Source organism: Lathyrus oleraceus, chromosome 7, assembly GCF_024323335.1.
Source record: "Lathyrus oleraceus cultivar Zhongwan6 chromosome 7, CAAS_Psat_ZW6_1.0, whole genome shotgun sequence".
NCBI lineage: Eukaryota > Viridiplantae > Streptophyta > Magnoliopsida > Fabales > Fabaceae > Lathyrus > Lathyrus oleraceus.
In genome coordinates this window covers 355,314,694-355,340,248 of record NC_066585.1, presented here as the reverse complement: position 1 = coordinate 355,340,248, position 25,555 = coordinate 355,314,694, and the positions used below count along the sequence as shown (strand labels likewise).

Below are 25,555 nucleotides of genomic sequence, written 5' to 3'. Positions count from 1 at the left end.
GTTCCAACCTGTTATCAATGTGAAAAAGAAAAGGCATATAAAACCAAATTGTTCTCATAACAAGAATCAGAAATGTAACTAAAATCAGAATCAGAAGGAATTTAGAAAATTCCATAAAGCAACAAATAAAGCATACACAGCCTGAGATGAAAATGACATGAAGTCTTTAGTTGAAGAAAAAACAAACATATGTCTCATGGCGAATCATGAAGACTATGAGGTAACTTCATATTTTACTTATGATGATTTATTTTGCATATGTAAGAAAATAAATATAGAATGAAGTAAATTAAAACACATTGTCTCTGCCTCTAAGACTATATTTTTTTCCTTGATATTGAAAATAAAAAACTTACTGAAAGAAATAGATAGATAGTCTTAAAGAAAAACAATGTGTTTTAGTAAACTATCCCTCTTATCTTGAAGATTCGATTAAACCTGCCAAATGTGAATGATGCAGTGTTTTAAAAAATAAAATTGATGATCGGCATAATATACTTGATAAGATTACCAAAGGAAGAGACAACTTGAATCTTCTTTTAAAAAATCAAAGAGATTCATATAATAAAATTGATATAGGTTATGAACCTAAGAAAAATGTTTTAAGAAATATAGTAATATATGTCATACTAATAAAATCTTAATGTGCAAAACTCTTAAATGTGATTGGTGTAGTAAAAATGACCATGTTGCTTTGTTTTGACTTGTCAGAAAAAGACATGAAAGTAAAAATGGTTATCCTCCTTCTCATTTCTATAAAGAATACCATGAAAGTAAAATGAGAAGCATATCCTCTTCATTTTACTTTTGTAATTATGATCCTATTCAAAAATATAGAAAAATGTTTATCACTAATATTGGAGGACCAAAAAAGATTTGAGTACCTAAATTAAGATATGATTTCATAATATAGGAATGCTTTACAGTATTGGATGTTATGTGGTATTTGATAGCGGTTGTTCAAAGCATATGACTAGAGATCAAACTTGTTTCTCTTCCTTTACTCCTAAAAATAGAGGTTTTGTCTCTTATGGTGATAACAACAAAGGAATGATAATTTGTATAGACACCATTGGTAAGCTCCCCAATTCAATAATTGAGAAAGTTCTTTTAGTTGATGATTTTAAACATAATCTGTTAAGTATTAGTCAATTATGCAACAAAGATATTGTAGTGTTTGATTCTTCTGGATGCAGGATTATAAAATATAAATTAAATAAAACTTTTTTTACCAAGTTCCAGAAGTTAGAGTATTTACACCGTAAATCTTAATAAAGTCTCTTCAAATGAAATATGTCTTTTGAATACTATGGATGAATCTCGTCTATGGCATATGAGATTAGCTCATATCCACATGGATTATCTGAACAATTTAGTCTCCAGGGATTAGGTAATCAATTTGTCAAACTTGTGTTTTCAAAAACATGGATTATGTGATGTGTTCCTAACACGTAAACAAATAAAGAACTCTTTTATATATAAAAATGTTGTTTTTACAAATAGGCATTTTTAAATGTTGCATATGGATTTTTTTGGCTCATCGAGAACCATGCAAAAATTACTATGTTTTTGTAGTTCTAAATGACTACTCTTGCTATATACGGAAGATATTCTAATCTCATAAAAGAGATATGTTTGTTACCTTTCAAAAATTAACCAAAATTATCCAGAATAAAAAATGACTATACATGGAATTCGAGAACTATTCTAATGAGAATAGAATTGATCACACATTTTCTGTTCCACAACTTCCTCCAACAAAATAGAATAGTAAAACAGAAAAATAGATCTTCTAAATACCATATTTATAAAAGAATCAGTTGATGTTACCTTTAATAAATATAACCTCAGGGCGGTAGTGGCAGATGTTGTTTATTGTGCATGTGTCTTTAAGAAAAATATCTCTTTAAGACTGTATAAGCCTCACATCATCATTTGTCATGGTATGATATATCTCTAAGACTGTATAAGCCTCATATCATCACACATGCACACCCTATTCGATTTCAAGTATCACCCATACCTAGAGTGTCTGCAGCAGAACTATATTTGGAGTTACTTCCATACTTGAAGCTATTATACATTGTGTCCGCAGAACTGCATCGTATTCCATTTGGAGTAACTTCATTATATATACGGCTAGATTTAAAGCTATTACAGTGAAAAGAGGTAATTTCATTTTCTGGCGTCCATTCAAAATAATAACATAGTTCCAAGCACGCATGAAGCTAATACCCCTCAAGAGTTTACTGCACCAAACCAATTACCAATTGCAATGACTACAACTAACACAAGTTGATGTACAGCAAGTGAAAAATACATTATCAAAAGCAAAAATGAAAATTTATTACCATAGAAAGATAATATAACGAGATCTAAGGTGTTAGTTACAAAGTAATAATAATACAAGGAAAATCCTCATCCTGGGTCAAAGACTGTTGTGTGCACACTTTTGGTAGAATTTTTTTAACAAAGATATAACCATCCAAAGTATATCCCAAGTTCTTCTCTCTATGTAACCTTGGTAACATTTTTTTTTTGACAGAACCTTGTAACATCTTCGACAAAATATGACCCAGAAAGCTGACTAAAACAAAACAAGCATATTCAAGTGCTTTATTCTGATTGAAGCCTATAATCAAGCATCTCCTTGATATTTAACCTAACAGAAGGACCCATTGCTGAGCATATGTGTGCACTTTTCCAGTACACACCTTTCGCGCCAGAAGGTTTGTTTGAGTCTACTGATTTCTGCGAAATTAGAATGATGGGTTAGAAGTTTACCAATGAGTGAAATACAAACAGAATTTCTGTTTGGGGAAGAACATACTATAGCAGAGAGCAAGTTAGTAAGAAGATCCTCTTCTGGAAAATCGGCTTTTCCAAAAGGCAAGTGCACGATTCCCGTTTTATCTGCCCTGTATTCAACTTTTCCCTGTTTGAATTCTGCTATAGCCTGTAAAGATGAATTTATTTGAGAACCAAATACTTCCATTTTATAATTGTGCAATCATGGTTAGTTTATATGCATTTTGCATCGCAAGAAAAAGGTTCTCTGTGTGTATGCACCCAGTTAAAGTGAACTGAGAAAGAATGAGACTAAAAGTAGATAATACTGCACCTGAGGAATATTAGCCGTTACAGTGCCAGCTTTAGGATTTGGCATGAGTCCTCTTGGCCCCAGAATCTTTCCTAGGCTAGCAACCTGACACAGTCAGCGATGGCAACTAAATGAGTTTCCATAATCATAAATACTCATGATCCATTGGCCCATTGACCCATAATAGATCCCTGGATCAGAACCAAGCTCGGATACTAACTTGAATAGTTTAGAATGATCAACTTGCATTACACAGATAATCTCTTAAAATAAGGAAAAATAATAATCTGAGGAACCTGTATCAGAAATATTAAATAGAGAATAATTCTAATTACGACAATAATCAACAGAACTTTTCAATACTAACAGAAAACCATACAGCATGCTACTGATAATTGATTTGCATTTAAGATTATTAAATGATGAATTCTTTGAAAGATCAAGCATGAACAGGGATATAAAGATAACTTGGTGTCTGAAGTGGGGGAATTTAAGAGGGGGGTGATAAGGAGGTTGAGGGTTTTCATCCTTAGTCCTAGCATGAAACAAACAATTACTGACAATACTAACATCGACTGTTTCAAAACGAAAATAGAAAAGAAAAATCGAGCTTGAACCTGAGCATAGCATCAAACATGGTGTCAATCTAGTTATAGAATTCAGCTATAAAGGCTGTGCATTAATGACACATTCAAAGAATCTGACTTGAATGAACATAGATCTCTAGACTAATTGAAATTAAATATACCAATCACTTGAAAAAAATTATCCTCAGTACACATTAGGAGAAAATGATAATGCAAATGGTTTAGTTTAATCAGTTATTAACTTTCCGAATCATTTATTGATATTAAATCATTGTTTCAATTATTATAATTATAATTAATAAAAAAAAATGAAGAGAGAATAAAAATTCAAATTAGCAACACCTTAGGCATCATATCTGGAGAAGCAATTAATTTATCAAATTCCATGAATCCTCCTTTTATCTGTTCTATCAGGTCCTCTCCACCTACCAAATCAGCTCCTGCATTTTTTGCTTCATCGAATCTTTCACCTATCAAAGTGAACTATTAATTAGAATAGCCAATGCAACAATTAATATATTGTGAATTATAACTGGCAATTCAGTTGGTTGTGCATAAACTCTAAATCATCGGAAAACTAGTTTGTTTTTTTGCTCATCTTATTCCTATTAGAAAAATGTCAAGAAGGACCCAATATGCTCATTAACAAGTTATTGGGGTGAAAACTCAATCCACTTGTGGCTAGGTGTTATCCAGTCCACTTTATGCTATTCAACTTTAAATCCTCCATTATCCATGTTTTAATGAGGAATATCAGTGTTCAATTTAATCAGCATAAATACTTGTCATTTCATAACTTATCGCTTTGCAGGCGTAGCCTAGCCTTCCATACAGAAGTTAGATTCACATTTGAAATAATATTTAGTTAGAAAGAAAAAATGGAAGTATAAATATCCTCCAAACAGAAGCATTGAACAGGGAAAGGGGATTAAATAAAAAAGGGCTAGGCTGCCCAGTACCCAACATATAAGGACGGGAAATTCCCTTGAAACAGCTATGTGCAGAGTACCATAGAAAAGCCATAAATACCATTCCAATTCCATTACAGATTTAGGGGTAACAAAGAGAGCAAGATAAGCCTCACCCTCCATAATAATTTGCCTCCTCGTTCTAACTATGTTTTTTTAAACAAACTGTTAGAAGCTACTCAAAAGTCAAGGTATGCACCCGAAGTTCATCAATGCGTACTAAACAGAGTCGACAATAGTTTAGTAACATTAATTACGATCTAGAAATTAGCATTATAAGTAAATAGGTGTTTTATTTAAAAAGGTTTGGATCCACCCTAATTGCAACCATGTTAAAAATATTTAGGCATGGTAGCATTTTCTTAGGTTCTTTAGAAGTTTGGAGGGGAGGGCTTTGGAGGAGAGGGGTAGAGAATCAAATAGGGAAATCTTTCACCTTTATAGATAGAGCGATTTTGTAAAGAATTATAAACCAATGCTAATGATTGATATATATTTAATATTGAAAGTATTATTACAGTGTTAATAATAGAGAATTGCGGATTGACAAAAATTTGATATAAGAAATAGCGGACATACAACGGAAGCCGCAAAGCGCTTGAAATAAATAATTAGATACAAAATAGAGCATGTTGCACACAAATAAAAGCTACATAAACAGAAATTAAATAAGACGGGGAAGAGAAATAATAGAAACAAAATATTTTATAAAAATACAAGGAATAGATGAAAGAAAACAATAGAGAAAAAAACAGGGATAGAAAGAGAAAAAATAATTAAATTAGGGATGATAGATGAAGTGGAACAGATGAGAGATTACCCCATCTCATCACCAACTCAGCATTATTTTATTTTATTTTGTTTTTAAAATATCATGTGCAACTCGCATGATATTTTTAATGATATTATTAAGAAGAAGAAAAAATGCATAACAAAACAATAACTTCTGCTATGCAAAAAGCCACTGTTATTGCAGTGGTAGCAAAATCACATTAGCGTATCCGTTTTCGGCACGGTTGCTCCAAATCCTGATATGCAATAGCAGTATAGCTGCGCTATACCAGTTATTTAAAAACACTAGCATTATAACAACATAGATCGAACTTGGAGAATTTATCAAAACCCTCTTCCAATACAATTTTTGAGTTCCCTCAAATCAGTGTAGTCAATTGAGAATACCGAAAAAATAGCTGATTGTTAAAATTCCACTATGCAATAGTGCCATAGTGCTACTATAGCGGCTGTTTGACAATATTTTGTACTAAATAGCATATCGCAAACAATGGCGGGTTTGTCTAAATTCCGCTATGCTATAGCGGTATAGAACTGCTATACCGGCTATTTAACAACACTGCCCCAAATTTATGGGATTTTTGTATTTGAAGAAAAATAAACTCCCCAAAGTCCTCCATTCTTTCCACTTCATCCTACCTTTATTTGAAAGTCCTCCCTTCCCCTCTTAAACTCCCAAAAGACCCTTAGCATCAGCCATTCCAGCCAGCCCCATTTTTTCAGAGAAAAAATTGTTTATAAATTAATATTTCTTTCAAAAGGAAAATATGGAGACCTTTAGAAAAAAATATCTAGGATAGAGTAAGTTGACAATTGCGGATCAGGAACTCTCAAGACTCAGAATGTGGAAAAAATATCTAACAATTTGGGATAAAAGACCCATCATCTTATATCTATCCATAAGGAAGATTAAGTAATAACGAAAACATTTCCTTTTATACACATTCACTTGAAAAGATAGCATTTTTTAGCATGATCATGAACTTTCAAGTTTTAGTAACTAAAAGTGTCTCAGCTTTTGCAAAAAAATAAATAAACAACAACTAAAGTTAAAAAGTGTGAACGGGAGGATTGAAAGCATAAGCACCTTGAGTAAGAACAGCCACTTTAATAGGCTTTCCGGTTCCCTTTGGAAGACTTACCTATTAAGAGAGAATGGACAAAAGACTCCGAATTAGTTCATGTGTTGTAAATTTTGTACTCGGGTTTTTAATGTGCTTGTATATACAAAACCAAGCAAAGAGCAGGAGACTCACTGTAGCTCTTAACTGTTGATCATTATATTTAGGGTCAATGTTGAGACGGAAATGGGCTTCTACTGTTTCTACAAACTTGGTTTTAGCTGTTTCTTTTACCAAAGAAATTGCTGTCTTCAAGTCGTACTCTTTCTTAAGCTCCCTCAATTTTTGAATTTCCAAAAATCTCTTAGATCTCACCTGGTGAAACATTGAAACAACAAGTAACGATAAGAATGCAAGGATGACATTAAGATATACCAGTTATGCATACATCTATTAGTAGTCATTCGCTGCTTAAGAAGATGCGAAACAGAAGCAAAAGAAAATAAAAACAGCTCAATAACCCCACAAAATTGCAGGAATGTCATTGTCCAGTCATTCTTCACTATCTAATCTTAACGTATAACTATATTATTTCTTAAAACTTGTTTGTAATGTGACAAGAGGGTATTATTACTAGATTGAATTCCTATGTAAAACAACGGTTATTTCCCTATTTAAGTGGGGGGGGGGGGGGAAATAGACAATTGTCAAATGTATAATTTACATTCATCTAAAAGAGCAGGCTGGACCGTTATCGAGTTTAATGGCGGTAATAGAACAATTAGTGGCCAACCATTACTTAACCAATTACGCGTGAACCTTTTCTGAAAAGAAAAAAAAAACAATTATGCATGAGAAACACATATGTTTCCCTTTACAAAAAAGGGGTAATAGTAATTCCAATGGTTAAATATGTTTTCAGTCATAAATTAACATTTTCATTTTTAGTCCTACAGATTACAAAACTACATGTTTAGAGAGGTATTAAAAGCATACAATTTTGTAAAGAGGGTATTACAAGATTGAATTACTATGTAAAACTATGATTAATTCCTGTTTAAGTGTAAGAAAAATAAATAAACAAATGCCAAAATGTAGCATCCATAATTTGCATTCACTAAGTCTAATACCCAAAACACAACAACAAGGTTTGACATAAGTGGTTAATATGCTTCGTCTAAAAGAATCGATTTCAGAATCGAGCCTGATGCCTGCTGTGATAAAACAATTTGTGGCCAGCCATAATGCCTTTACTTAACAATTACGCACTAAGTAATTGCATAAGAAGCACATTGGTTTCCCTTTATAAGAGGCAATAATATTAATCCTAAGGGTTATCTATGTTTTCAGTCATAAATTAACATTTAGTTTTTAGTCCTACAAATTCCAAAGCTAGATGTTTTTAGTCCTAAAGAGTGCTTAAAAGTATACAATTATGCAATTTGTAAGAATGAAAAGTGGTTACATTACAGGACTCAAACAAAAAATTGATAAAATTATAGAGCATATTAACCTCGGCAATAGCAGTAATCAACAAAACAATTAGATTAACAAAGAAAATGAAAAGAATTAGAAGATACCCTATCACTCTTAAGCGCCAATGCAGCTTTCCCTGTCTTAGGCTTAGTGGAGATAATAACAGTGTTAGTAGTAACATCAGATTCATCCTCCTCACCACCTTCGTTCTCCTCTTCATCAACAGTTTCCGCGACATCAGCAGCAAGTGCAGAAACAAAGGAATTCGAAACCCTAGATTGGTAGGTTAGATGAAAACAGTTAGCGGGTTTGAAAACGAGTGGGGAGAGAAAGAAGGTTGTGGAAAGAGGAAAAGAACGGTTTGAAGGAGAGAGGTCTTGTGAATTGATGATGATGGAGGAGGTTGTGTGTGTTGAAAAGATTAGAGATGATGAAGGTGGTGTGGTTGTACATGAAGCCATGGTAGTTGTGAAGTTGGGAAACGGAGTGTGGTGGTGAAAGGAAGACATTGGGTAGTTTTATCTATTTGGCGGATAATGAATAATGAGGAGATAAGAATGTGATGTGCTCTATCGTATAACAATTGACGGGTGGATTAGTTTTATTTTGTTGTGCTGCTTGTTTTTGTTTAGCTTAAACGTGTGAGATGTTGTTATTAGTTATATTCATGAATGTATTTAAATTATTAATTGTTAAATATTTGTATCAACACATATTTTTTGTTTATATTTTTTATGAATTAAATTAAATAACAAATATATATTTGAAAATTTAAATGATTGATTAAGAAAGAATTGAAAGTTTATTTGCAATTTTATTAAATTTAAGAAGTATAATGATATAATAATTTCACATATTCAAAATCAAAATAATAGTTTGTTATTTCATTGTGTGAAATTGTGGGATTTATTTTTCAAAATAATTATGTTTTTTCAACAAAATTCTCTAAATAACCATGTTTTTTCATTAATTTCTAAAATATTCATGTTTTAAAAAATATATTAGAGCGTGGAGCATAAATCAATTGGATTAGCGTCTATATTGGACAAATTAGAGGTCATACTAATTTTTTTTATAAAACCTCATATATATATATATATATATATATATATATATATATATATATATATATATATATATATATATATATATATTAAACACAAAATATTATAAGAGGGGACTATAGTGGTAAATTCATGATCATCAAACTATGGATAAGCTTAACATCAATAAAATCAGAATCGTCAGCGCGCTTTTATTGTTTCCAAAGGAAAAGGGAAAAGTAGGAACAAAAACCAAAGATAAGAAGTTTTTAAATCAAAACTACTAAAATGTCAGAGATTACATGTAAGGGGGTTGGTTACACAGAGGAAAAGTGTTAGCACCCAAAGTGTCTTAGGAACTCCTAGGAAGCCTTTTTTTGATGTGTCCATGTGTTTTTTGGTATAAATGATGTTTGAGAAAAAAATAGAGTGTGGGGATGAGAAAAGAATTCATTGATTATATTTTTGTGTTTGACAAGACCTTCGGTCTTGTGCCTACCTACCAATATAAAAATGAGGGATCAAAACCTCGTAGTTCGTGGTAACAATTTCAAAGTTGGTGAGTTGCTTTTTAAAAAAAGTTTTAAATGAAAAGGCACAAAGGGCCAAAAGTTTGAATGAAGTTATTAGTTCTTTTTGTCTTTTTGGAATTTTAAGTCAATATGATTAAGTTTATTTACAACTTTGATTTAAGAAAGAGTTTGAAAATTCATTGGCATAAGGCCAAAGTTTCGAATCATTAAAACAAAGTCTAAGTTTGAAATCACAAGCAAAGAAGGTTTTTGAAAAGAGGGAGAGATTTTGAAATTTAAGAAGTGGGGAGGAGATGAAGAGACTATCCTAAGCACAAAATTAAAAGTTAAGAGTTGAAAAGATCTGACCAATGGGATGCAATCCAACAGACAAGAATGTCATATAGAAAATCCATTTTTCCCTTTGGACTTTGAATCAAGCAATAATCAAGTCATTAGCAATATCCATACATTAAGAAGATCAAGACATCAAATAAAGATAACCACATCCAAGCAAGCAATTTCCATAGCTAACGGTCTTCTTTGTCTTCTCATGTATCAGATGAAATATTCCTTGATCAACTCAAAGCAAAGCATCAGACACAAAGTCAAAATAATAAATAAGCACAAAGGCAGAGTAGCAGATGAATTCAAACAGAACTCAAGGCTTGCATCAGATGAAGACTCAGTTCACAATAGCTCAGTCTCATAATGTTGGCATTGGCCAAGTCCTTTTTGCATAGGGAATGTTGCCTAATCCTAAGTCCAATAGTTCATATCAAGATCAACAGTCCATCAGACATTTTTTAGGGTTTTTGTTGTTATTAAGTATTTTAAGGTCCTAAGACCACAAACAAAATCAAAATGCACAAACAAATATATACAATCACAAGATATGGCTCAAATGAGCAAAAGGAAAATGACATAAACATAAACAATTTAACTGAAATGTAAATGGCAATGGGTGATAAATGACTAAATTTTAAATTGCATAAAGTAAATGACTTGAAAGTAAAGCAATATTAACAGGAGTTAGTCAAATGTTAATCAAAGGTTAGTCAAGTATTAGTGGTATTTTTTAATTGATTAAGTCATTATTTGGAGAACACTCAACCATCCAATCACAATTATGAATCTTTAAACCAAGACATCTTCCATGAGAAGGGCTCCAACTTGGATAATTCAACAAGTATGCCACTAGCTCTCATGAAAGGAAAAAATGTCAAGTTTCCACATAATACCATAAAGAATGGGAGACTTACAATCTCACTTACTAGAATGTTATGCCTTTAGGGTCAAATTTAGCTCTATGTTAAGCAATCGTAATTGGACTTATGTAAAAGTCACAATTATCTGAGGTCGGACAATAAAAAATTAGGTGTTAATGCATGTTAGAGATTTTGTATGAAGAACCAAACCCTAAAACATACCACACACTAAAAGAAAAGATCAAGAGGGAGGGACCTATCTCAGTCATACTTGTACTGGTTCATCTGACACAAGGTCATTGATGAACCAATTGGACTTAAGACATTAGAGATTTCATTGATCAAATGAGGGAATGGAAAAGAATGGGAATGAAGATGAAGAGGGATGGGAAGATAGAAACACAAATTGATCAAGGGAGGATTTTATCAAATCAAAACCATCCATTCATTTTGGGAGATGAAATATATATTTCATCAATCCCCTAAATCCAATGGTTTTGATCCAACAAGAGTCAAATCCACCTTGATCAAGGCCCAAACAGAAAGTCAAACATCATAAGACCATAAAAATGGCTCAACATAATTTTTACACAATTAATCAATTAAAAATGAATTAAAATGCATTTTTATTTGATCAAAACCTAAAATCTCTTCAAAACATCAAATAAATGGCCAAGAGATTTATCCTAGGTCAAACAAAGTCAAAGGACCTTAGACAAAAAATTTCATGATTTTTGAAAAGTCAGAAGTATTTTTAAACAATTAAAAATATGCGCAAAAACATTTAATTCATGAAAAATATCAATAAATAAATAAATTTTAATTCAGAATATGAAATAGAAAAATATTTAAAGATTTTTGGTGAAAGTCCCATATTTTTTGGATTAAAAATGAAATTAATATGAATAAAATAAAATAAAAGGATTAAACATAAAATTAGAAATTAAAATAAAAATAAAAAAAAACAAGGGCCATCAGATCTCCCTCATTAATTGAGGTGGCAGATCTGATGGTCACACGCACGCATTCCATGGTGGACTTCAGTCAATGCAATGTACGCGTGGTAATCAAATGCAACGGTCCAGATTATAACATTTAAACATGATGAGGTGCCCAGAAAGCGTGACAATACACCACCAGAACTAGGGCTCCGGTCATCTTTTCCAGTGACCTCCACCGGACTGGTCCAACTTCATCTCAATGGAAAATGAAAAACATGGACACTACTTTAAAGAGAAAATGCTCAGGATCTTGAATCTAGCCTCAATTTTCTCCAATTCCAAGTATATAAAAAGATACAGGGATTTGAATTTTGAGGATCATGAATTGAGTTGCTTCGATTTCACCTCAAAGCAACTCAATCTTGTTTCCTACATTGGTAGGACTTCATCCAACCAAAAATTACAAAGAATGGTGAAGAATTGAGAGAGAATCAAATAGATGAAAATTCTGGAAAATCACCTTTGAGTGAGCTTCAAACTTGCTTGAACTTGCTTCCAATTGGCCTTGGCTTGACTTTAGAAGCTTGCAGGAGTTGAATTGGATCAAGGAAAGGCTTTGATTCTTGGAGTTTCAAAACAAAAGGAGATTTGAAGTTCGATTTTCAAATGAAAACCTTCACGATTATCCTCTAATGGTGAGGGTTTGGATTGCAGGTTCAAAGCTTGGGCCAGGTGTCCTTAATTCTGAGCCATCAGGGTCTTATTTATAGGCAATGCATTTGATTTCCACACACTTCCAAAATTAACCATGAAATTCTGGTATCAGATATGAGATGTCGAAGGTAATGTCACGACATTAATATCTGAACAACAAGTGAAATATAAACAGGATAAAAATAGAGAAACAATTGAACAAGCGTCACAAGTAATTGTTAACCTAGTTCAATGCAAACTCACCTATGTCTAGGGGCTACCAAGCCAGGAAGGAAATCCACTAAACATAATTAGTTCAAAGACTCTCAGTAAATAACTTCAAGTTATAGTCTTTTCACCTAATCTCTACTCGTGTGACTTCTATCTAAGAACTCTTAGATATGAGTCCCTACTCACTCCCCCTCAATCACAACAGTGATATAAGAACAAATACAAAAAGAAAGAAGTCACACTTCAAGGACACATACTTGATCTTGCTTAAAAGCTTCAACCAAGTAAACAAACACTCATACTTCAAAGCTCAGAGTGGACAAATTACAACACAAAAATCAGTCCAATTCATACATCAACAAGGTGAATGAATGGCTCACAATACACAAGCTCACACAAGACTAAAACCCTAAAACTCTCTCACTTCATTGTTCGTATCTTGTGTGTATAAAACAGGTTTTACATGGCCTTTAAATAGAAGCTTTTTGAATGGGCCTGGGCAACATGAAACCCTAATTCTATTTTAATTGCGTATCTCCTAAGAAAAAACAGCTAATCATTCCTTTTTGTAAAATAAAACATTCTGGTTTAAAATAGAATTACTCCTTGAATACCGCATGCAATCTCCACATAAGCACACAATGATTTGCATGAAAAGTGCAACAATAAAACACATAACATTCGGACTGAATGTTCTGTATGCACATGTCTTAACATCGGGTCTGACATCTTGGCTAACTCCTGCACAACCATATTTAAACAACCTGCAGGAAGCTGATATCACATGTCAAGATAACAAACGTGACATCTTGTGATAACCCTAAGTTTTACCAAAATTGATGCCAACACAAAGAACCAACAAACTCCCCCTTTGGAAAATTTTGGCTAAAACATACATCAGATCACACGTTCACAAGAAATCAAATAAAGTATCAGTTCAGCAGCAGAAGTAAACATACACACATTACTAGCAAAAATAGCAACTAGTAAACACACATGATAGCAACTAGTAAACACGCATGCGCCTGTGCTCAGAATACACCACCTCCCCCTTCAGCTAGTCCACACCAAGCACCAATCTGCTTCACACAGACAGAATATTTCTCCCTCTTTGTATCAAACATAACATCAACCATCACCTATAGTTATAACTACTTCTCCCCCTTTTTAGCCAAAAGAGACCAAATAGACAAAATAAATGTCTATTCAGTCATAAACCAAAATGTCAAAAGTTAAGGGGTTACAAAACCAAGTACATAATCAACTGTAAGCAAGCTGAGATACAAACCAACAAAACAACAAAACGGAATTGTCAAAATCAAGAAAATCCATCACATCAATAAAAACCATCACATCAATAGGGACCAAAGTCAAAGGAGCTAATCAGAGGAGCTTGAGCTTGCAGCTTCATCAGCATCAGAACCAGAATTGCCACTTGTCTCATCATTGTTTGCAGACCTCTCACTAGAGGTGTGGGCTTCAGCTTCCTTAGCATGTTAAATATTTTCACCTTCAGCTTGCTCCAAGCTTGCAATCAAGGCTTCCAACGATTGTTTCCTAGTTGTTGCTACCCTTATCCCTTCACCCAGCTCTTTACAAGTCTCCTTAAGCTCAGCAATAGTTCCAACTTTTGAGGCTGGCTTTTTCATGGCAGATGTCATGACAATATCTTCGACATGACTGCCTTCAAATAATTTATAGTGCACAGACATAGCAGGTTTTCTTCTACTAGGTAAGTCATTAGAACTCAAAATACCAGGGTGTTGATTCAGGATAATCCCACAAATCATAGAGGGAAAGGCAATAGGCAGCTTAACTGCATGAGTAGATGCATGCTTGATGATTTGTTCAAACATAAATCTACCATAGTCAAAATTCATTTTGGTTCCAACAGCAAAAATAAACCTTCCAAGGGTATTAGCAATTGTGGAAATATGGTTGGTAGGCACCCAATTTGCAGCTACTATTTTATGTAATATAGCATACTTGACAGTCAATTTCCCAGCAGGAAGATGCTTTTTAATAGGCCACCCTTTCACCTGCCTTGCTGTAATTTCTCTATAGACCTCATTGTCAGTAGCTTCCAATTCACCTGCACCCTCAACTTTTCTTCCCATAAAATTGTTAATAACAGTGGGAGAGAATGTGATACACTTACCTCTCACAAACACTTTGCAAAATTCCTTATTGTTCTTATCAGCAATATCCTCAGGAATATTGACAATGGATTCCTTAACTAAACCCTCATAGCACTGAGAGAACCCAGCCATAGTCTTTAACAACCCAACAGCCTTTATCAGTCCATGACCTCCTTTACTTCAGCAGCATCCTTTCCCAACTCCCTTTCCACATCCACCCTTCTTTGAATCACAAATTTCCATTTGGCAGCTCCATCCTCAAGATGGAAAGAGATATTATCCAAATGCACAGCAACAACTTTAACAGGAGACTTCCTCACAGTGGTTTTCTTCACATGGGAGATGTCAGGGACATCTTTCTCAACATCCTCTTTAGATTCAGAATCTTCTCTAACCTTCCTCTTCTTCACTTCAACCTTGCTCCAAGATTTGCAGGGACCAATACCAACAATCTTCTTAGTTTTTCTAGCTGACATAAGTTCAGCCACAGATCTTCCTTTTCGAGTCTTCATGTGTTTAGCCACACTTGGCTTTAAATGATGAAGTAAGTCATCCTCTTGATCATCAGACCTATCATCCTTTAGGTCAATCACATCGTTTGCATCATCATGCTTCTCAGAGTGGGAAGTATTGGCAGTTTTAGATGCCACAGATTTTCCTTTACCAGACACAGTTTGCCCTAGAGAGCACAAACCTTCAACAGCCATGTCCTTCTCAGAACTGAAGGAATCGTCATCCTTCTCACTATGTTGTTCAACCTCAGGAGAGGGGTACATTTTAGACAGGGGAGTAGAGACTCCCTTCACGGAATGTCCTTCATTAAGGATTCTAGTGACTAGGTTTCTTATGACACAATCAGTGTGGTGTATATCTTCCTTAGAGTTAGTGGCATGAGTTGAGCCAAAAGGGATACTAGAGATGTTACCTTGATTGGGGCATGCAGAAGCTGAGGCATCCATGGGATGGTTCAAATCAAGGGTCTCGCAGGGAATAACTGATAGAGGAACCACATCCAGAATCTCATCATCGGGAATGTCCATGGAATGAGCACTAACCTTTTGAGTAGACTTAGTAGTTTTTGAAGCAGAAGTATTTTGATGTTGTGACATTTTAGAGTTTTTATGGAAAAAATTCAGTTTCCCTAGCAGAGGTGTGTGAGGAAGGAGCAGGAAGATGGAAGAACTGGAGTAGGTAGTGAGGTTGTGGGGGTAGCGTGTGAAGACGTAATAGATGGTATTTCCAAAACTAGGTGATGATTTACCATAATGGGGGCGCTTTATTTTAGCCACATACACACTAATTTGCTTACTTTTCCCACTCCATATTAATTGCTACAAGTCTTCATAAATGCAAAACCCAAATTTTCCTCTTATGACTTCAAACTGATTTGCATCCAAGGCCTTTGTAAAAATATCAGCTAACTGCATCTCAGTAGCAACATGTTCTAAGGCTGCAATCTTATCCTTCACGAGTTCTCTAATAAAATGATGACGGATATCAATATGTTTTGTCCTGCTGTGTTGAATAGGATTCTTTGAGATGTTTATAGCACTCAGGTTTTCACAGTACAATGTCATGACATCTTGCGTGACATTATATTCAGTCAACATTTGTTTCATCCACACCAGTTGAGAACAACTACTTCCAGCTGCTATGTATTCAGCTTGAGCTGTAGACAGAGACACACAATTTTGCTTCTTACTAAACCATGATATTAAATTGTTCCCTGTAGCGGGAAATTCATGATCATCAAGCTATTGACAAGCTAGAGATCAAATAACAAGAGTCCCCACCGCGCTTTTATTATTTCCAAGGGAAAAGGGAAAAAGTACGAACAAAACCCAAAAAGTAAGAAGTTTTCAAATCAAAACTAATAAATAGTCAGAGATCACAGATAAGGGGGTTGGTTACACAGAGGGAAGGTGTTAGCACTCAAAGTGTCCTAGGTACTCCTAGGGAGCCCTTTTTGTATGCATATGTATTTTGTACAAAGTGATGTTTACAAACAAATAGAATGGGGGGATGAGAAAAGAATTCATTAATTATATTTTTTGTGTTTGGCAAGACCTTCGGTCTTGTGCCTACGTACCAACATAAAAATGAGGGATCAAAACCTCGTAGTTCGTGATACAAATTTCAAAATGGATGCACTGATTTTAACAAAATTTAAGTTTGAAAGGCACAAAGGCCCAAAATGGTTTGAATGAGTTAGTTCTTTTTGGCTTTTTGAAAGTTTAGGTCAAGTATAGTTAAGTTTATTTGCAAGTTTGATTTAAGAAAAGAAGTTTAAAAATGCAATGGCATAAGGCCAGAGTTTCTATCTTTTTGCAAAAGTGGTCAAAGTTTAGAACAAAAATAGTTCACACAAAGAAGATTTTGAAAAATGGAAGGAGAGATTTTGAAATTACAGAAATGGGGAGAATATGGAGAGACTATCCTATGCACAAAACTAAAAGTTTAGGGTTGAAAAGATCTGACCAGAATGGAGAGACTATCCAATAGACAAGAATGTCAATAGAAACCCAGAATTCCCTTGGACTTTTAGAATCAAGCAACACACAAATGCACAATTATATTATCTTGAAGAGCAAGGAATCAAATAAAGATGGCCTCATCCAAGCTTATCCATTCCATGATCTTTTTCAAAATAGCCCATGCAACAGATGAATTCTGTAACACCCCGATAAAAATAAGATAATTATTTAATTTAAGTTAATATTATATTTATTAATTTAATTAAATAATTGGAATTTTTGGATTATTATTATTATTATTATTGGAATAATAATTATTGGAAAATATATATAAGATGGAAATAAGGAAAAAGAGTTCCATTTTGGTAAAAAGGGTTTCACGTGAAAAGCAGAGAAGCGGCTGAAAAGAGGAAAAGGGCAAAGAGACAGAGCAAGAGGAAGAAGGTTGGAGAAGAGAAAAGCTTGAAGCTTAAAGATTCGCCGGATTAACTCAGGTAAGGGGGGTTTATCGTCGTTTAATGGGTATTATGGATTAACATGTAATGGGTAGTGATAAGCCGTTGAATTGACCCTAATTGGGATGTTGAATGCTGAAAAATTGAGATGAATAAGTTATGTTAAAACTGTAATTGACTCTGTAATTGGATGAGTCTTGATTTCCCGAAAGTGTAGCTTTTTACGGAATTGAAATCGGAGGTCCGGAAGTCCTCCAACGGCGGAAAATGCGGAGAATTCTGCATTCTGCTTCGTGTTAGCGCAGGAACAGCTTTCTGTCTTGCGTTAACCGGTTAACCCAAGGTGTTAACCGGTTAACACTATTAGGAATTGTGAAGTATCACTGTTTTGCTTGCGTTAACCGGTTAACCCAGGGCGTTAACCGGTTAACACTGTTGTGATTTGTGAAAATTGCTGTTCTGTTTGCGTTAACCGGTTAACCCAGGGCGTTAACCGGTTAACACTGTTGTGAATTTCCAGGAAGCGTGTTCAGTGTTGCGTTAACCGGTTAACCCAGGGCGTTAACCGGTTAACACTGTGTGAAAAGTGAAAAAATTAATATTTGAATGTTGTGTACCTATTTGATGGTTGCCTATATCGGTGTGTGATATAGTAGGGATCAATTCCCGTTGTTTTGAGTAGTATATGTATTAGTAGAGTGTGCTAATACTGTGATTGATTTATTGGCATGACATGATATGATTATGTGATAAATATGCTGATGATGTGTGAAAATATGCATAATGTTGTGAATGTATATATTATGCATGTGTTGGTGAATGGACTGTTTTATGGCTTAGAGTGTGAGCATATGTCCATTGTGGATTGTTGTTGATGATGTTGCATTGCTAGGTGAATTAGCATGCATATTGTGGCCTTTATGGTGGTAGCTAATTCCCATGGTGAGGAATTAGTGAGTAAATCATTGTGGATTGTTGTTGATGTTTGCATGCTAGGTGATTAGCGTGCATAGCATAGCCCTTGGGGTGGTAGCTAATTCCCATGGTGAGGAATTAGTGAGTGAGTCACTAGGTCTCAAATGAGTGGGACTAGTGGGCTTGGTAGCCGTATCTGGATTTGATCGGTGAGGTTGAACTATATGTTCACGAACAGTCGGTACCGCATGCATGGAGTCTCATTGCATAATGTATGTATGGCGTATAATATGAATGGATGTATTCCAATATTATACGTGTGTTTGTGTTGGCATTGAGTATGAGTATGAATTGTGTTGGTATTATGTATGATAATTGAGTTGATGTGCCGTTACTGAATGTGTGATATGATTAGGGTGATTAACGTGTTATTTACTTAGCATTTCATGATATTTTATAATGCTTTTTATATCGATTGAGGAACTCACCCTTACAACTATTTTTCAGGTAACGAGCAGTGATTGAGTAGGAGCTAGTGCTTGAAGTCTAGTGTAGTTCCTTAGTGGGTCATGCTCTGGTAGATGTAACATCGGGATGGGATGTTTTAAATGTTTTGTTGTTGGTTGTGAACCAGTTTACATGTAATATGCTACATGTTTTGCATGATTGATTTAATCTCTATCCGCTGCGTATTGTGCAAATGCTTTATGTTTTGAATTAATAAAAGAGCATGACAGTTATTATGGTGAATGGTGTGAAGTGTTTGTGTGACACCCTTAATTGCACCTTTACTCTGATGTATATATTTGTTGTTTTAATTAAATATTTGGGGTAATTTAGAAGGGTGTTACATTAGTGGTATCAGAGCATAGTCGGTCGAGTCGAGTCGTAATTATTCTGTTTCCCTGTATGTGATAGGTGTTGTGTAACCCTATCCGTACTTATTGTTTAGCTTGTTGGGTTTTCAGAATAGAGATGGCTGGAAGAGGTAGAGATGATGCTGCGATTGCTGAGGCTCTGGGTATGCTAGCTGGAGTACTTGGAGGGAATCCGAATGTTGTGGGAATGGGAGCTGCTCGTCAACTGAGTGAGTTCCAGAAGAACAATCCTCCAATGTTCAAGGGAGCATACGATCCAGATGGTGCTCAGAAGTGGTTGAAGGAGATCGAGAGGATCTTCCGAGTGACTGAGTGTGCCGATAACCAGAAGGTCAGGTTCGGTACGCATATGCTGTCAGAAGAAGCAGATGATTGGTGGGTTGCTACCCGCACTGAGTTGGAAGCAGCTGGGAATGCTGAGATCACTTGGGCGGTGTTCAGAGAGAGATTCCTGAGGAAGTACTTTTCAGAGGATGTCAGAGGAAAGAAAGAGATAGAGTTCTTAGAATTGAAGCAGGGCAATCGGTCTGTTACTGAGTATGCTGCTAAGTTCACAGAGCTGTCGAAGTATTACACTCCCTATGATGAGGCTACTGGGGAATTCTCGAAATGTGTGAAGTTTGAGAACGGGTTACGTCCCGAGATTAAGCAGACTATTGGGTATCAACGGATTAGAGTGTTTTCTGATTTGGTTGACTGTTGCAGGATTTTTGAACAGGATACCAAAGCCAGAGCGGAGAGCTATCAGCAGAGGGTTGATAGGAAAGGCAAGAATCAGAATGATCGTGGGAAACCGTATGCAGCTGGCAAAGGTTTCCAGAGACAGAGTGGGATGAAGAGACCTAGTGGGGGAGACTCCAGTGCCCCTGCTAAGTGTTTCAGATGTGGTCAGGCTGGACATCGTATCCATGAGTGTACCAGTAATGAGAAGAAGTGTTTCAAGTGTGGAAAAGGTGGTCATTTGGCTGCAGAGTGCCGGTCGAAGACTGTGACTTGTTTCAACTGTGGAGAAGTGGGTCATATCAGTCCACAATGTCCTAAGCCGAAGAAAGAGAACCAGTCGGGAGGCAAGTTCTTTGCTTTATCGGGTTCTGAGACTTTTGCAGATGATCGTTTGATCCGAGGTACGTGTTATATTAATGGCTTTCCTCTTGTAGCTATTATTGACACAGGTGCGACTCATTCCTTTATATCTTTGGATTGTGCTGTGAAACTTAAGTTAGAGATATCTGAGATGCATGGAAGTATGGTGATTGATACTCCTGCGAAGGGTTCAGTGACTACTACTTCAGTTTGTTTAAATTGTCCTTTGAGTATTTTGGTAGAGACTTTGGAATGGACCTCGTGTGTCTTCCACTAGTGCAGATTGATGTTATCTTGGGTATGAACTGGTTGGTGTTTAACCGAGTTTATATCAACTGTTTTGATAAGACTGTGATCTTTCCTGAGATTGAGGAAGGGAAGAATTTGGGTCTATCTGCAAGGCAGGTGAATGAGGCAGTAGCAGATGGGGCAGAGTTGTTTATGCTGTTAGCGACTTTGGAGGCTAAAGATAAACTGGCGATTTGTGATCTAGCCGTGGTGTGTGATTTTCCTGATGTGTTTCCTGAAGAAGTGAATGAATTACCGCCAGAGCGTGAAGTTGAGTTCTCGATTGATTTGGTACCTGGTACTAGGCCGATATCGATGGCTCCGTACCGTATGTCTGCTGTTGAGTTAGCTGAATTGAAGAGTCAGCTGGAAGATCTGTTGGATAAGAAATTTATTCGTCCGAGTGTGTCACCGTGGGGTGCACCAGTGTTATTGGTTAACAAGAAAGAAGGTACTATGAGGTTGTGTGTGGACTACAGGCAACTGAATAAAGTGACGATCAAGAATCGGTATCCTTTGCCGAGGATTGATGATTTGATGGATCAGTTAGTTGGTGCGAGTGTGTTTAGCAAAATAGATTTGAGGTCGGGATATCATCAGATACGTGTGAAAATTGAGGATATTCAGAAGACTGCTTTCAGAACAAGGTATGGACATTATGAGTATTCTGTAATGCCTTTTGGTGTGACTAATGCGCCTGGAGTATTTATGGAGTATATGAATAGGATTTTCCATCCGTACCTAGACAAGTTTGTTGTGGTGTTTATTGACGATATTTTGGTATATTCGAAATCTGAAGAAGAGCATGCTGAACATTTGAGAGTGGTTTTAGAAGTTCTATGAGAAAAGAAGTTATTTGCTAAACTGTCCAAGTGTGAATTTTGGTTAGAAGAGGTTAGTTTTCTTGGTCATGTGATTTCAAGAGGTGGTGTTGCTGTTGATCCTTCTAAGATAGAAGCGGTATCTAAGTGGGAAGCTCCGAAGTCAGTTTCTGAGATAAGGAGTTTTCTTGGACTTGCAGGATATTATAGGAAGTTCATTGAGGGATTTTCTAAGTTGGCGTTACCGTTAACGATGTTGACTAGAAAGGGGCAAGCGTTTGTTTGGGACTCAAAGTGTGAAGAAGGTTTCCAAGAGTTAAAGAGAAGGTTAACTACTGCTCCTATTCTGATATTACCGAGTCCATCGGAACTATTTGAGGTTTTCTGTGATGCGTCATTGTTGGGCTTGGGTGGTGTGTTGATGCAGAATAAGCAGGTTATAGCTTATGCTTCGAGACAGCTGAGGGTTCATGAGAGGAACTATCCGACACACGATTTAGAGTTGGCAGCTGTGGTTTTTGTTCTGAAGTTATGGAGGCATTACTTGTACGGGTCAAGATTTGAGGTTTTCAGTGACCATAAAAGTTTAAAGTATTTGTTTGATCAGAAAGAGCTGAATATGAGACAGAGGAGATGGTTAGAGAATTGGATTTAATTGAGCAGTTTAGAGACTTGAGTTTGGTGTGTGAGAGTACTCACAATAGTGTTAAATTGGGAATGTTGAAGTTAACGAGTGGTATTCTGGATGAGATTAGAGAGGGTCAGAAATCCGATGTGCTTTTGGTTGATAAGTTGACTCTAGTGAATCAAGGTCAAGGTGGTGAATTCAGAGTTGATGAGAATGGTGTTTTGAAATTTGGTAACCGGGTGTGTATTCCGGATGTTACCGAGCTTAAGAAGAGTATTCTTGAGGAAGGACATCGTAGTGGCCTGAGTATTCATCCTGGGGCTACGAAGATGTATCATGATTTGAAAAAGTTATTTTGGTGGCCGGGAATGAAAAGAGAAATTGCGAGTTTTGTTTATTCTTGTTTGACTTGTCAGAAGTCAAAGATTGAGCATCAGAAGCCGTCTGGGCTAATGCAACCGTTGGCTATTCCAGAGTGGAAGTGGGATAGTATCAGTATGGATTTTGTTTCTGGTTTACCGAGGACAATTAAGAACTTTGAAGCTATTTGGGTGATTGTTGACAGATTGACAAAATCGGCTCATTTCATTCCGATCAGAATGGATTATCCGTTAGAGAGATTAGCTGAGTTGTATATTGAGAAAATTGTAAGTTTGCATGGTATTCCGTCGAGTATTGTTTCGGACAGAGATCCTAGATTTACATCGAAGTTCTGGGAAGGTTTGCAGAGGGCTTTGGGAACTAAGCTGAGATTGAGTTCTGCATATCATCCGCAGACTGATGGTCAGACTGAGAGGACGATTCAGTCACTAGAGGATCTTTTGAGGGCTTGTGTTTTGGAAAAGGGAGGTGCTTGGGATTGTTATTTACCTTTGATTGAGTTTACCTACAACAATAGTTTTCATTCGAGCATTGGTATGGCACCGTTTGAAGCTTTGTATGGTAGGAGATGTCGGACGCCTTTATGTTGGTATGAGTCCGGTGAGAGTGCTGTGGTTGGACCGGAGATTGTTCAACAGACTACGGAAAAGATTAAGATGATTCAGGAGAAGATGAGAATTGCTCAGAGTCGTCAGAAGAGTTATCACGACAAGAGGAGGAAGTCACTTGAGTTTCAAGAGGGAGATCATGTGTTTCTTCGTGTTACTCCGATAACTGGGGTTGGTCGAGCTTTGAAGTCGAAGAAGTTGACACCTCGATTTATTGGTCCTTATCAGATCTTGGAGAGGATAGGGGAGGTAGCCTATCGTATCGCTTTACCGCCGTCACTTGCGAATTTGCACGAGGTTTTCCATGTGTCTCAGTTGAGGAGGTACATTCCTGATCCGTCGCATGTGGTCCAAGTAGATGATGTACAGGTGAGAGATAACCTGACTGTTGAAACATCACCTATGAGGATAGAGGATCGAGAGTTGAAGCAGTTGCGGGGTAAAGAGATTGCCTTGGTGAAGGTAGCTTGGGAAGGACCAGCAGGTGGCAATGTGACTTGGGAACTTGAGAGTCAGATGAAGGAGTCCTATCCAGAGTTATTCGCTTGAGGTATGTTTTCGAGGACGAAAACTCTTTTAGTGGGGGAGAGTTGTAACACCCCGATAAAAATAAGATAATTATTTAATTTAAGTTAATATTATATTTATTAATTTAATTAAATAATTGGAATTTTTGGATTATTATTATTATTATTATTATTATTGGAATAATAATTATTGGAAAATATATATAAGTTGGAAATAAGGAAAAAGAGTTCCATTTTGGTAAAAAGGGTTTCACATGAAAAGCAGAGAAGCGGCTGAAAAGAGGAAAAGGGCAAAGAGACAGAGCAAGAGGAAGAAGGTTGGAGAAGAGAAAAGCTTAAAGCTTAAAGATTCGCCGGATTAACTCAGGTAAGGGGGGTTTATCGTCGTTTAATGGGTATTATGGATTAACATGTAATGGGTAGTGATAAGCCGTTGAATTGACCCTAATTGGGATGTTGAATGCTGAAAAATTGAGATGAATAAGTTATGTTAAAACTGTAATTGACTCTGTAATTGGATGAGTCTTGATTTCCCGAAAGTGTAGCTTTTTACGGAATTGAAATCGGAGGTCCGGAAGTCCTCCAACGGCGGAAAATGCGGAGAATTCTGCATTCTGCTTCGTGTTAGCGCAGGAACAGCTTTCTGTCTTGCGTTAACCGGTTAACCCAGGGTGTTAACCGGTTAACACTGTTAGGAATTGTGAAGTATCACTGTTTTGCTTGCGTTAACCGGTTAACCCAGGGCGTTAACCGGTTAACACTGTTGTGATTTGTGAAAATTGCTGTTCTGTTTGCGTTAACCGGTTAACCCAGGGCGTTAACCGGTTAACACTGTTGTGAATTGCCAGGAAGCGTGTTTAGTGTTGCGTTAACCGGTTAACCCAGGGCGTTAACCGGTTAACACTGTGTGAAAAGTGAAAAAATTAATATTTGAATGTTGTGTACCTATTTGATGGTTGCCTATATCGGTGTGTGATATAGTAGGGATCAATTCCCGTTGTTTTGAGTAGTATAGGTATTAGTAGAGTGTGCTAATACTGTGATTGATTTATTGGCATGACATGATATGATTATGTGATAAATATGCTGATGATGTGTGAAAATATGCATAATGTTGTGAATGTATATATTATGCATGTGTTGGTGAATTGACTGTTTTATGGCTTAGAGTGTGAGCATATGTCCATTGTGGATTGTTGTTGATGATGTTGCATTGCTAGGTGAATTAGCATGCATATTGTGGCCTTTATGGTGGTAGCTAATTCCCATGGTGAGGAATTAGTGAGTAAGTCATTGTGGATTGTTGTTGATGTTTGCATGCTAGGTGATTAGCGTGCATAGCATAGCCCTTGGGGTGGTAGCTAATTCCCATGGTGAGGAATTAGTGAGTGAGTCACTAGGTCTCAAATGAGTGGGACTAGTGGGCTTGGTAGCCGTATCTGGATTTGATCGGTGAGGTTGAACTATATGTCACGAACAGTCGGTACCGCATGCATGGAGTCTCATTGCATAATGTATGTATGGCGTATAATATGAATGGATGTATTCCAATATTATACGTGTGTTTGTGTTGGCATTGAGTATGAGTATGAATTGTGTTGGTATTGAGTATGATAATTGAGTTGATGTGCCGTTACTGAATGTGTGATATGATTAGGGTGATTAACGTGTTATTTACTTAGCATTTCATGATATTTTATAATGCTTTTTATATCGATTGAGGAACTCACCCTTACAACTATTTTTC

The 25,555-nt window shown here is 36.0% G+C and overlaps 2 protein-coding genes across 2 annotated transcripts; both read right to left on the bottom strand.

Annotated features, from left to right (window-relative positions):
• Positions 1 to 2,252: 2,252 nt before the first annotated feature.
• On the bottom strand, positions 2,253 to 8,598 carry LOC127105633 (50S ribosomal protein L1, chloroplastic). The gene is made up of 7 exons (NM_001427022.1): positions 8,089 to 8,598; positions 6,704 to 6,883; positions 6,535 to 6,589; positions 4,030 to 4,157; positions 3,122 to 3,205; positions 2,831 to 2,956; positions 2,253 to 2,751 (listed from the first exon to the last, which is right to left on the bottom strand). Exons 1-7 carry the CDS (start codon positions 8,491 to 8,493, stop codon positions 2,617 to 2,619), a joined length of 1,113 nt encoding a protein of 370 aa, NP_001413951.1. The 5' UTR covers positions 8,494 to 8,598; the 3' UTR covers positions 2,253 to 2,616.
• Positions 8,599 to 13,844: 5,246 nt separating this feature from the next.
• Positions 13,845 to 15,526, bottom strand: LOC127103824 (uncharacterized). Its single transcript, XM_051041065.1, has 3 exons — positions 15,041 to 15,526; positions 14,518 to 14,864; positions 13,845 to 13,887 (listed from the first exon to the last, which is right to left on the bottom strand). The coding sequence occupies exons 1-3, from the start codon at positions 15,524 to 15,526 to the stop codon at positions 13,845 to 13,847; spliced, it is 876 nt and encodes a 291-aa protein (XP_050897022.1).
• Positions 15,527 to 25,555: the final 10,029 nt, after the last annotated feature.